The 13,420-nt window shown below is 39.9% G+C and overlaps 1 protein-coding gene across 2 annotated transcripts in view; it reads right to left on the reverse strand.

Annotated features, from left to right (window-relative positions):
• Positions 1–13,420, reverse strand: part of DAPK1 (death associated protein kinase 1) — a 391,735-nt gene that overhangs the window by 103,281 nt on the left and 275,034 nt on the right. For both annotated transcript variants that reach the window (XM_029617004.1, XM_029616996.1), the window contains exons 14-17: positions 9,688–9,786; positions 7,622–7,720; positions 6,255–6,452; positions 3,740–3,937 (exon numbers count right to left, since the gene is read on the reverse strand). In XM_029617004.1, coding sequence (XP_029472864.1) covers positions 3,740–3,937; positions 6,255–6,452; positions 7,622–7,720; positions 9,688–9,786 — 594 coding nt within the window. The remainder of the gene's footprint in view (positions 1–3,739; positions 3,938–6,254; positions 6,453–7,621; positions 7,721–9,687; positions 9,787–13,420) is intronic.

The raw sequence follows: 13,420 nt of genomic DNA on the forward strand, positions 1-13,420 counted from the left end.
ATGCCTAAATTTCCACCCACCCTTTATTATTGTGGACTATGGCTATGTATTTTCCTTTGTTGGTTCTAATCTGAAATGTTTTTCCTCTTGTTTACCCTTTGCTTGTCATAAGAATATGGCTATGTAACTTGGAATACATAAATAACTTTTAAAAAATTATGATTTTCAAGATTAAATTGTATTCATGACTGATTTGTTTAGACATTTAATAAAGATCTTGACGACTTAACATCAACAGATGAGGTTCTCTCTATCCCAGAACAAGACATTTTTGATTAAAGTGGGGAGCTAGAAAACCCCTATTCAAGGTTAATATGGATATATTAAGCTCTCCAAGAGCTATTATTCTATTCTAAAGCTTCACTTGTGGTTGAAATGGCTCCAACAAACTGGAATATTAAAAAAAAAACCATGCTCCCAAATGTAGCTAGATCTATACAGATTTGGAGGAAAACTGTTTGAGTAAGTCCAACACTGATTTGGGGACATGGGCTTGTTTCTCTTTATGGTACCCTGCTAAATATTTGTGATATAACATTTCTGAACACTTTTTTTTTTTTTTTTTACAATCCAGAACAGTTTAAGAATTTCCCATTTTCTTGTAAGCCAGAGGCTGTTCAATCTGATTTGGATGATTCAATTGAGTCTTCCCTCTTTCTGATTAGGAGCTTTGCTGATTATCATGCACATTTCTTTATTTTTTTCTTCTTTTGTGATTTTGGTGAATATTTTATGGTATTTCCTTTGGTACCAGCTATATCAATCCCCATCTTATTCTCGCAAGTTATATTTATCAAATGAAAATCCACAAAGCCAAGCAATGGTCTCCTTGCCAGTTGAGTTCAGTTATTCATCTCTTAGTTTGCCAAGGGGACACTCCTGTATAATGTACAATAGTGTCTCTCTCCACAATTCATAGAGGGCTAGCTCCAAAACCAGACGTTTGGCTGCAAAACGTTGCCCACATCCTAAACCTGTTTAGTTGAATTGGGGGTTTAAACAGGCCTGCATGTTCAGTGATTTTATATGCTGATTTAGCTTTGTATTCTTTGCTTAACACTTCTGAAGATGTTATGAATTATCTTCTCTTCCTGGTGCAACATTATAAAGGGAATAAAAATAAAGGGAAAAAAAATAAAGGGGGAAAAAAAAAAAAGGGAAAAAAAAATGTTGGATAACACATTTAAAATTGCACCTTTCAAGTTATTGTAAAGTAATTTAATGCTGTCTAACTTATCCTAAGATGCCAAACCTCTCCAGGGTTCACATCTAGTGACCAATCAAAAGCCTTTCCGGCATCTATATTGATCAGCAAAAAACTGGTTTATCTGCCCATCATCTACAACGTTACACAGCCATCAGCAAAATCTCTTGGCTGGCATTCAGGCTACTAACTTTGCTAGCATTAATTTTTCATGAGCAAATGATGATTCAATTAAAATTACTTGGGAAGAGTGCCAGAAAATGTCATTGTATATGGATTTCTATCAAGTTTAGCTATTTTATACATCAAGTTTAACAGTACTTTAAAAAAAAATCTTAGCAATGAAATATTAACTCTGACATACTATGCATGCTCCTGCAGGAAAGTGCTTTCTGCTGTATAAAGAGAGAACTTTAACCTTTATGGAAAACTTTATATATTTAGTAAGGCTGCCTTCTAATTATCTTCCCATTCTGATGTCTGAGTTTTAATACTCCTCTAGGATTTGGTTTTAAAAAAAAGCTACAGGTTTTTCAGCAGGGTTGGGCCCTTTCAGATCTCAACAGAACTAAATATGTTATACTATCCTCAGGATTCTTTATTGCTCATAGATCTTATGCAGCTAAAATTAGGATGAAACATATTTAAAGATTTTATAAATCTCATTCAATACTGCAGTCATTAATCAAATGTGTGTGTTAATTGTAAAACTATAGGTAAATATTCTATACTTTGCTTCACAGCCTGTGAACAGAATCTTGGCATGTGTGACATCAAAAACTGCACAGCAGATACTAAGATCATGCATGAGATTTGAGAACAAACAATAAAACCTGGAAGGGTGTGGGGAATAAAAAACAAACAGTCTTTCATTTGCCCTGTGGCGAGGCTGATTTTATTTAATTTGAATAGGATAGGGTTCAGATTCTCCACACAAACATTTTTTTTCTAATTCTCTCATTTTTTCTTCACTTACAACTACAAAAAGAATTTTTACAATGCAAATTTCCTTTCATAATATTAGCCCAACAATGTAACGTCTTGCCTCACCGTCATAAGCTGCTTGACATGTATGCAAGAGAAGAAGGTCCAACCCACTACCTCTTCCTACATCATGAGCAGATAACCAAGGTGGCACTCTCCCCATGCTACTCACACAAACTGCTGATAAAACTCATATCAAGGGAATTCAAACATCCTCTAGAGGACTTGAAATCAGCCAAATTTGAAAGCACTGGGCTGGCCCAACATCAGACCTGGATTCCATTCCTGGGCTTGGCTTCTGCTCCTCAGGCTCTTGGGGTTGGGATTGCTGCAGAGGCAGCTTTCAGCTCCCCTGGGAATGAGCTGGAGTGGGGGGTGGATGTCTCATTCGTTCCCAGTCTCAGGATGCACACATACCAAGTTCCAGAACAAAGTGCAGTCGGTAAGCTCCGTGATGGTGGGGCTGCTATAACAACGGGAACCCCCACCCTTATTCCCGGGTAGTGGCACATGAAGGCTCATGCTGCTGTTGCTCAGCAAAGGCCAGCTCTGAGTTGGAAACCCAAAAGGAGGAGTAGGAAACTTCTGAGTCACCAAATTAAAAAAAAATAAAAAATATATATGTATTGACATTTCCTAGACCAGTTTCAGTGGTTTCTTAAATATTGCATAGGTGTATACAAACAGACCACATCACCCTTTGAATGCCATCTCTGTTGATTGGGGCAGTTTCTATTTCATATCCACACTGGCCTAAGGGTGGCAATGCCTACAAAATGTGTGGAAACTTGCTCTGGTCAGCAGAGATAACATATACCTGCTTATCTGGCTTGTATTTTATGGGAACTCAAAGCTGCTCTTAGAAACCAGAGTGCTCAAAGATTCAAGCTGCTGTGCATCTGTTTAGTAGTAAAGCCCTCTAGATGTTAAAGCCTGATCCGTATTGGTTTGATGAGTTATTGATTTTATACAAAATGGCACGTGCTGAGTACTACCACCTCCATTTATCTACATTAACATGGGTCGAGGTCTGTGGCTTGAATGGGTTTCTCTGGCTGGGGAGGGGAGTCTCAAACTTGGGTGAAGTGGACGATCTCTACCTGTATATTTATTAACATACAAAAGCAACATAGGAACACAACAAAAACATTGTGCCTTGACAACATCACGCTACGAGCTTAGCACATCCCACCTGGAAATTCTGGCTCTGGATGCCATTGGGTTAAAGAATAACATAATACATAAACAGGGGCAATCACAAGACATGCACTTAGACATCAGGGTGGAACAAAAAAAACTTACTGATGCAAGTAATTTAATCTGGCTGTTTCCTATGGTGATTCAATGATTAACTTAATTAAAATTCTAAGGGGGGGGGGGGAGCGCCTGGAGAGAAGGGGAAAAAGTTGTAAATTCAGCCTTTTATGCTATTCAGACTACAAACCAAGGTAAATGTTAGAGGGGGAATGAGGAGCTCAATAGAGCCAAATTAGTACTCAAGATTCTTAATTATTCAATCTCTATGAAAATTTGGAGTTATTTTTGGCTCACCTTGTTAGGAACATCCAAATTACAGTGTGCTTCGCAGAGTGCCATTACAATAGGAATGTTTCCATCTTTGCAGGCGACATGCATGGGCGTGTTACCATGCCGGTCTTGGAAATCTACAAAGCACCCCTGACTGAGGAGAACTTTAACTACTTCCATCTGACATCTTCTCACTGCAAGATGCAGGGCTATGTGGCCATCCTGAAAAAGGACACGAAAGCAGGTCAGCCAGAGGTTCGCAGTTACATTTGCTTTCATGTCTTTCTGTTTCTGTGCATCCACCACGGGATCATAGCAGTGTAGTGATCTCTAAGCCTCAAAACAAACAAACAAAAAACAAAACAAGGAAGCATTTCCTTGCAGGCTTTGAATGCAAACTTATTTACAGCTAGTGAGTATACAAACTTCTCACTGGAAAAAGAAACAAACCCCAACCAAGCAAAAAAAAAACCCAAACCAAAAAAAATGATCAAAGTGCACACATTTATTCATGAGGTTCAAAAAAGGGCAAGAACATACTTACGTCTGAACAGTACACACACGGTTTACGGCAGACTGTTTACAACTACATATATTTTTCACAGAACTGATACATTTAGACAAAGTGTGAGTTTAAACTGTACCTGCAGAGATAAGTACTGCATGTGTGATGCAAACCCCATAAAGCTATATACCTTGAGGAATGGTGTTACTATGAGTCAAAAGGGCTGCAGAGTTAGTTACCTCATTGAAGCTGTCTGCACACCAGGCTGACCACTACCCTAAATCAATGGCTGCACGACAGCTTTCACAGCAGAAGATACATCAACTAAACGGTGCCACACTCAATTAAGGTGACGTAAAGTGAAACACCTAGTCAGAGTGAACAATTTCCCTTCCCAAAACAATATGCAAATAGGATATGCAATGCATTAATCTATAAGAGGTATACAGGAAATATTTTGTGACCTAGCTGAGAAATCTTCATGGAATAAACTAACAGGATGTCCTGAAAACTAAGAATTTTGTTTACTCCCGTTTTCAGATTATATTCTTACAATTTATATTAGTTCACAGCACTACAGGTCTCAGGCTACATCAAGATCTAAGCTGAAAAGCTTGGACACTGAGATTGAGTAAAAGTGGCCTACCGTAGAGGAAGCAGTCTGACGCTATTTAAATAAATCGAGAGCCCTGAATTAAGCCTGGCTATGTGATATTGGCTTCATAGCATGCTATGGATATACAATATTACATTTAATTGTTTATGGATACCCATGCGCTTATCTTACTCATTTGTGACAGAAATCTTACAGGCTGGTAATAAGTAAGTTTCAGATTTCTTAAAGCCTGTAAAAACATTTATTCCTGCAATAAGCCAATTCTTATTACTTTACTGCTTTCAGAGCGAAGACCGGAGAGGGCAAACATTTTAGTCCAAGAGGCACACTGAAGCTCAGTCTAAGTGGGGGCCCTTGGAAGTGATGAGCGAGGAGCAGCAGGAGGGCCGACAGGATGGTGGCATCACTTCTGGCTGCAAGTAACATACTTTAGCTGCCACAAGATGGGACTGGATCCTCCAGCAGGCCATAGTTTGCCCAACTCTCGAGTAGATTAAACTCACAGACACTGTTTCAAAAGCAATGACTTGCAAAGGAAGGCCTCCCTCTATGATGACCCATTCGATTCTGTGCATATGGCAGTACTCTTAAAATCAGGGCCTACACATTTCTGACAGGCTGACATTTAAAAAATTTAGGTGTCTACAATGTGGGCGTTAAGTCAGAGGAAGTAATTTAGATGTTCAGCATTGATTTCTAGTGCTAGATTCCTAAATGTAGGCAAATAAACAGCAGGCTTAATTTAAGAGCCTCAGTTTTAAACACCTATTTCTAGATGAACTTAGGCTCCTAAACTGTGCCAAGGTTTTTAAAAACATCAGTGTTTATATGTTTAAAGGGTTTTTTTTTTTTTTTTTTTTTTTTTTTTTTTTTAAAGAGTACTACTGAAGATATACACTGTAATTACTTACCATAGGAGGCTGCAATTTTGGCAGCAGCATATTAATATATAAACACAGAGCATACCTAGTTCCAACAGTACTGTGATATTGGGGAACCTGGTTTGCAATCTCACTGTAGGAGTTTCATGCCTGCAGTAATATCAGAAACCAAGTTCCCACTGCTGCAGTACCAAATTAAAAAAACAGACACGAAGGAATATGCTTAAAACAGAAGCCATTACCAAATTCATAACCTCCTACTAATGGGAAGAGATTACAGAAATTACAGTAAGTAATATTCATATTAAAAAAGGCAGTCGTTCTCCTGCAAGTCATGAGCTTAAAGTTCCCATAGAAATTTCCATACCGGGGGGAGGGGGGAGTTTTATGACCTATGTTAAAGGAAGAGAAATGATAGCTTCAAATCTTCAAATAAGATATTTTAAGAAAAGCAATTTGGAGACACATAGCTGGCTCTGAAATGCCTACGCACATAATTATTCCCGAGTAAGTGGGAACCATTCACCCATACTTCACCTTGTCTGCTGCATCGAGGTCTGCACCGTGCCCGGCCAAGCATTCCACAATGTCATGATAACCTCTAGCCGATGCAGTCAGGAGGGGAGTCTCCCCCTCTCGGTTCTTTATATTCACGTTACAGTCAGCTTCACAAAGTGCTTTTGCAACAGGGTAGTAACCGTGCCAGGCAGCACAGTGCAGAGGGGTTTCTTCTTCCTACCAAGATTTGAAAAAAAGTTAGGGGAGCAATGGGCGGGGGGAAGCCTCTAAACAAACCGAAATGAATACTGGGCAATGCTAAACCGCTATTGGGATTCAATTCGCTGCTCATTCTCCCCCCCTCCCCCCCAGTCTATGCTGTACGTAAGCAAAAACTATGGGCCAGCTCACTGTTCTTACAACAAGAAAAGGCTTAAAATGTAACCAAGAGCAAGTAGTCTCTGGTCATCAACCATATGAAATGCCCTACATCAAGGCCAATTTAAAGCCCATATTGCAATCATAAACCCATTCATACTTTAAGCAGTGTGGCCTGTTTAAAGGTGAACTGTGTGTTGTGTGTGATGCCTTTTTATTGGATCAACTTTTTTTATTAAACTAGCTTCTATTTAGTCCAATAAAAAAGTGTCATCTACAACTTATTTTTGACCTTCATGCCTATACACTCCAAGTGAAAAGTGTCAAACAAAATATGCAGAGATTTCCATCAATGTGGGAGGCCAGCATTCAGCAGTTTTTACTCTGCACAGGGCAGCAGGAATCAGGGCTTCATGTTGCCAATAGTGACCTAGTTTCGGGACTTTGCAGTAAACCTGGTGACCAGTTCAACAGTTCAGTCCTGCCATGTCAACGTGATCAGAGGCAGCTAACCTGAGCCTGGCACCTCCAACATTAGATTGAGAAAAATCTTGAAGATGGTGCTGGGGGAGGGGCAGGGAGGATGGGGGAAACAGCAGAGGGCAGAAGGTGAAGGCTGAAGTTTAAACAGATAATGGTAAGACCTTGTTTTGAAGATAAGGACTTAGACCGAAACAAAACATTATCCATCACAACAGCCTTTATACCTCCACTGTTCCAGACATTTGCCAATTTAAAAGAAACCTCGTTACTTCACTTACAGTGCCAATCCTCTTTCCTTGAAAAACAGTTTCAAATCAATTTTAAGCACGTTCTGTGATGGCTAAAGATCATTCAGTTCCCTGTATATAACCAATTTAGAACTAGTTAACTTTGTGCAAAACGGTCATATGGGGATTGCATGCTAACTTTCTGAAGTCACAAGTGGGATACATCACACACAATACTCAAATGGTCAATCATTCCATAACTACTTGAGCCATCGGCATCTCTGTTGGCCTGGTGCAGAAGGTATGTAAAACACTTGCCTTATCTTGAAGATCTGGATGAGAACCGATGCTACAGAGGTACTGGACCACATCTACATGACCATAGCGAGCTGCCACATGCAGGGCCGTCTCCCCAGACTGCAATAACACAGCAAATGTCAGGAGGCTGAATAATGAACGTCATACACCCATGAGAAGGGCCTGAGTGCTAATTCATTATTAGCAAAGCTACAGTACACATTCACTCAACTCTGTACGCGAGTTTTAAGGGAAATACTTACCAAAGAATTTTGAAGGTACACTGTGTAACTTGTCACACAGACATAAAAAGATGCGGTTTAATGAGGTGCCTGAAGCAAAAGCACCAAACAAAACAGTAGCAGGATTTAAAAAAAAAAAAAAAAAAAAAAGGGATAGGCACAGAGGATTCTTAGTTGTGAGGATGTGAAGGTAAAACCAGAGGTTGGGAAGACTCTGTGGTACTGTGTCAGGAATGAGCACACCAAATGGGCCTTGAAGGCCTCACCTGCGTTCATTTTCTATGTTTCTGAGAAGGTTATCAGAGCTCTAGGCCAGGGGGGCTAAATGCTTATCCTTGAGGGCCAAGCACACATCTGATTTCAGGGCAACCAAGCCATGCAAATTAGCCTTTTCTTAAGTCATGTGCACAATAATCTGATGAATAGTTTGAGGATATCCTGAAAACAAGACCTGTATATAGCCCTCACCGAGAACCCTGCCCTCCTCCTAGGTAATCTGTTCTATCCAAAAGTTCTTGCCACCCAGTTGTTGCCAACACCGAAACGGTCACAAACTGCAATGTCTATCTCTAGTCTGCACATTTTCCTTTTCTGTTCTAATAGCTCAGACTCACCCTGAATCTCTGCTCCACATTCACTTCCCTGCATCTAAGGACTCTCTGTACTTATACCCCAGGTACCCAATTTCTAACCCAGTTTCCAATTGGGATCCAGCACTAGGCCAGTCAAGCAGGTTTCAGATTCAATTCCTGGCTCAAGATTTGAGGAAAGGGAACATTTAAAAAAATAAATAAAATCACCACCCTGTGATGAGGGTTGTGCAAAACAAGTGCATATGTAGGTTGGCCCAACAGCAGCCTTAGAAACAAACAGTTATAGACACAAAACGACAACCTATTACATGTGTTGAGGGCAGTGAGTTCTTTGCAGCACTTGCTGCTCAGTGGGAAAAGATAATGGTTGTCTCTCAGAACCCCTTTCCCATTATCATCTCAGGAAGCTGACCCTCTAGGGTGGCAAGGCAGACAGAGCTCAGGAGACAGACATGCACATATACTGAAAGAGTGCATACTCCAGAGGGACCTTGTGGAATCAGAGAGTAAATGACTGCAAAATACATTTAGATTGAGTCATTTCCTAAAATGGTTCAGAACTCCAGAAATGTTCAGGGACCACAGACAAAAAAACAAACCTGAATCCTGCTGGTTTTGATGCTAAATTTTATTTATGAACAGTTCTCTTAAGGAGATCAGAAGACAAACCTTTAATTAAGAGAAAGCCACTATAACACAAAGAAAAGAGACAGAAACATTGAGCTAATGGTACCATACAATGTAAAAAAACGGGCAGCTCATTATCCTGGGCAGAATGATAAGGTCTTTATGAAAGTTTCAGCTTAAATTCCTAAGAGAACCATCTCATTTACCATAAGAAAACTGTCAAAAGAAATGCACAGAAACATATTACCCTCCTGTGATCTTAATATGGCATGACGGTATATGAAATAGAATAAATAAATAGATAGATAAAGTAAGACTTTTAGTAGTTAACCACCACATTCCAATGCCCATAAAGCAACAGGCAAAATAAAAACTGAAAACTAATAGAAGGAAAATCCTTTTGGCTAATGGGAAGATAGCAGCCATTTCAGTCTGTCTATCTTTCCCAAGGTTTTTGCAGCTGCATCTGAAAAGCATGAACTGCCCATGGGCAAAATGGCGGTAAAAATGAATCTGGTATTTAAGTGCAACTCTGTGAAAATAATGAAGTCGTGTCAATTTTAACCTTGTTTAAATACCTCAGAAATATCCTTACACATCCTGTGGGAGATTTTTTTTTTCTTACCTTGTCTTTAATATCCAAAGGGCACTTATTCCCATGAAGAAATCGCAAGGTCTCTACATGGCCATGTCGGGAAGCCCAGTAAATTGCATTAGATCCAGCCTAAAACAAAACAAGAGCATCCTTTAGTTGGAAAGGTGACTTCCATATTTTGTATGCTTTTCCTTGGTTAAATGTTAATGACCAGGCTGCAGCTGAGGAAACAGGACAAGACTGCAAAACTAACAGCTCAATGTATAAACGGATTGTGATAAGCGGAGTAAATTAAGCATTTCAGAAACCCATTATCCATCCGGAAAACCTTATAAGGATCTGAAGTCTTTGGGGGCCGTGTCCCCCATTCTGTGGCTTGGTGAAGATCGTACTTTTTTTTTGGGGGGGGGGGGGGGGGGGGGGGTTAGGGGGAGCGGCAGTTTCCTCTTATTCCTTTGGGCTTCCTGCTCAAATCCGAACTGGACTTTCACTGGGCTACAGCACCATGATCCTTCATGCACAACTACCTCGGAGATTGTTTCCCCAATTTTAGATTCTCCTCCCAACTGGCTTAGCCCAGTCAGTGCTGGGTGCGGCTTGCCAGGACTCCCTTTGGGACACTGCTATAAGGGGCCCTAAAACCCAGTCATTAGGTGTTGCCACTGAGTGACGAGGAAGCCTTGCTCCCCCCATGGGCATCATAAACAGAGCTTCCGCAGCATCTTCAGTCTGACTCTGGAAAGGAGGACCTGACCAGGGAATTAAACTTAGGCCCCCCCTCTGCATGGCTGTGCTCAGCATTGCCATTAAGCCACTAGGTTGGCCAAGGGTTTTTCATGACATTCTCTCTTGCCTCAAAGGCAGAGGTATTTTCTGGAAAACACAAAAATCAACATGCCTTGCTTCTACCATTTCTTCTGATCTTAGATCCTGTTTGTCATTAATAGTCATTAAAATAAAGGCCAAGAAAAGACAATTTCTTTTAAACCACGGGCTTACACATGGTAGTTTACTTTCCCTGTAAATGTGTTAAACATTTGAATAATAGGTATGTGTTTCTGGAACCTACAGAACTTAGAAAATTCCTGGATTCGAAGTTGTCAAGATAATTGAGCCCTGATTGGTCTTGGGTAATTAGAATGTAGCATTTAATATACATCTATTTTACTATGAAAATGTTTCCTTTATATTGCTCCAGTTAGAAATATCTAGGATCATTAGATTCTTTATAATTTGGCATATAAATATTAGATTATATTGCTTTTTTTTTTTCTTTTTTACTATGGATTGCCTTATAAAAGATGGTTCACTTCTAATATTGCCATATCATTGACAAGTATGATTACTGTCTATAATTATGTTTAAAAAGGATAAATAAAGAATTTTAAAAAACCACAGGCTTAAAATCTGCTTAATCCTACCATCAAAACCATAATACTGAACATTTAGCATCATAAATCACAAAAATTTCACCTATGGGTAATTATGGAGCAAGGCAAGTAGTAATTAAAAAATGAAAAATGTAACACACAAGTATAATTAATAGTTGAAAATAACCCCAGATGGAGAGGGTATTTTTGCAGCAGCTGTACTCTGTCAGGATACTGAAGGTCCAAGGAACAAAGGAATTTTGTTTTTTATACATCGCTCTCAGCAATGTTTTGGAAGAGTGGTTAAAAACTGGAAGTAACATACATTTTTACTATTGGAAAATAAGATTACTGTCTATAGAGGATTATTGCAATTATGAAGATTAAGCTGTTTTTTGTTTTATAATCATTCTATTTAAAAAAAAAACAAACCCAAGAAGGAAAATGAGAAAGGCAACGTGATCATTAACATCAGGTTAGTGAATCAGCATTCCCAGGAAATTCATATCAAGCATTTTAAGCCATTAGGTGCCTGGAAACAAAACAGAGCATTCCATTTACCTCAGACATTACCACAGCAGCAAGGGGAACATTAGCTTCAATTGGACGTTGAAAGATAACATAAGGAACATTTGCTTTCTTATTCAGCACCTTCCACACAGGAAACGGAAAATGAAGGCAAAGCAGAAATGCATCCAAGTGACAATTCTGCTAAAAGGGAGATGGAATCCTTATTCATGCACTTTTTAGGATGCCTTAAAGTCTCAGCTGTCCATAAGTACTCACATAATCCAAGCTGTGTGCGCTCTGACCCTCCGTCCCCTCTGCAGCCACAGAACCATGGTTCAGCAGCCACGAAATGAAAGAACAATTTAAGGGAATCACCCAAAACATTAATACATTTAATAGTGTACAGCAGCCTTTTCATTTGCTCTTGGCCACACAAGCCAGCTCTGTGGGTGCAATGGGTGCTTAAGCACCCCTGATGTGGAGCAAACTCCCTTAAACTCAACACAAATCGCCCAGGGTATCACCCCCAATTGTTTTGAAAAATTGGCTCCTAAGTTCCTGGCTGGAACTTCTTGCCTTGCTCCTAACTTGGTTGTAGCTGGGATGAGAACTCAAGAATGCCAGCTTATCATTTCAGTGGCTTCCGCTGGCCTGCACATAGCTGAAACCTCTGAAAGTGTGCCCACTTTTTATAACTGTTTAGATGAGAATAAACCTGCCTCTCTGTATGTGTTGGATACTGGGAGCCATATTTATAATTTTGCTTTACAATCCATTATGGCAAAAGAGCTGCCAAAAAGCTGATGCTCTGAAAAAAAAAAATGGATGGGAAACAATTTTTTCGCAGCATGGATGTTACACAAGGATAATTAGCACTGATTATGTGCTATTACTCAGATGGCAGAGACCATGCATGATACCATATCCCAGTGGAGGTTGTGGTAGGGGCCAATAACTGAAATCAGAACTCAAGGCAGAAGAAAGATATAAGGAAACCTTAGTGGTGACAGAGGCTAAAATTAAAGATCTAATCATATCTCTTCAATAGGCATGGAAAATGGGTTAAATTAAATAGATTAAATTAGTAAATGCTGTTGATTTCTATGGTTGGTGGCCAGTAGGCCTTTGTGCAATCTAGCAAAAAACACTGCAGTATGGAAAAAGCATACAGTGGCACTCGGTGTATTCATGCGTTTAGTGTTTTTGTACCCAGAATACTGCACACTTGAATAAGAAATATCCATGTTAGAAAATAGAGGCAGCCGTTGCATGCCCCCCTCCCCAAGACTCATTGGTTTCTCTTTGACAGGAGAATCTCATCAGGTAAGACTGTTAGCTTTGCTGTACTTCAGTCATGTTACTGGGATAACATCCCTATTCCTGTGAAAAAGCTTTCTACAAGGACCAGGGTTGAATGTTCTGTACAGAAGACAATGTTGGGGGCACAGGATCTAAACTGAAACAAGGGAAAGCATTTCCCTCATACACCCCCCCCCCACCAAGACCCCTTGTTAGAAGTCTCAAGGGTTACTGGACAGATCCAGTCTAGCTTAACTTCTAGCATCTCACACTGCCAAAGCCATGGGGCAGGCTGGGGCCAGAAAAGAAGCGTCATATAGTAGCACTTTTAACAATTAAAAAGCAGAGTTGTCAATTTTACCACAGACTTCCTGTATGACACTGGGCACATCATTTTTCCTCTGAGACTCAGCTGAATCCAAGGAATAGTGTCTTAAGCTAGCTTTCCCCAGTCAACAAGTTTCAAAAGATGCCTAGTATTTCTTGAAACTCTGAATGCTCAACAGGTGGATACTGAGATTTTGGCCTCAGGTTTGAGTCTCCCAGAGATGAATCCTCTCCCATAAACTGTTGCCATTTTTCCA

This window comes from Rhinatrema bivittatum, chromosome 1, assembly GCF_901001135.1.
Source record: "Rhinatrema bivittatum chromosome 1, aRhiBiv1.1, whole genome shotgun sequence".
In the NCBI taxonomy this organism is placed as follows: domain Eukaryota; kingdom Metazoa; phylum Chordata; class Amphibia; order Gymnophiona; family Rhinatrematidae; genus Rhinatrema; species Rhinatrema bivittatum.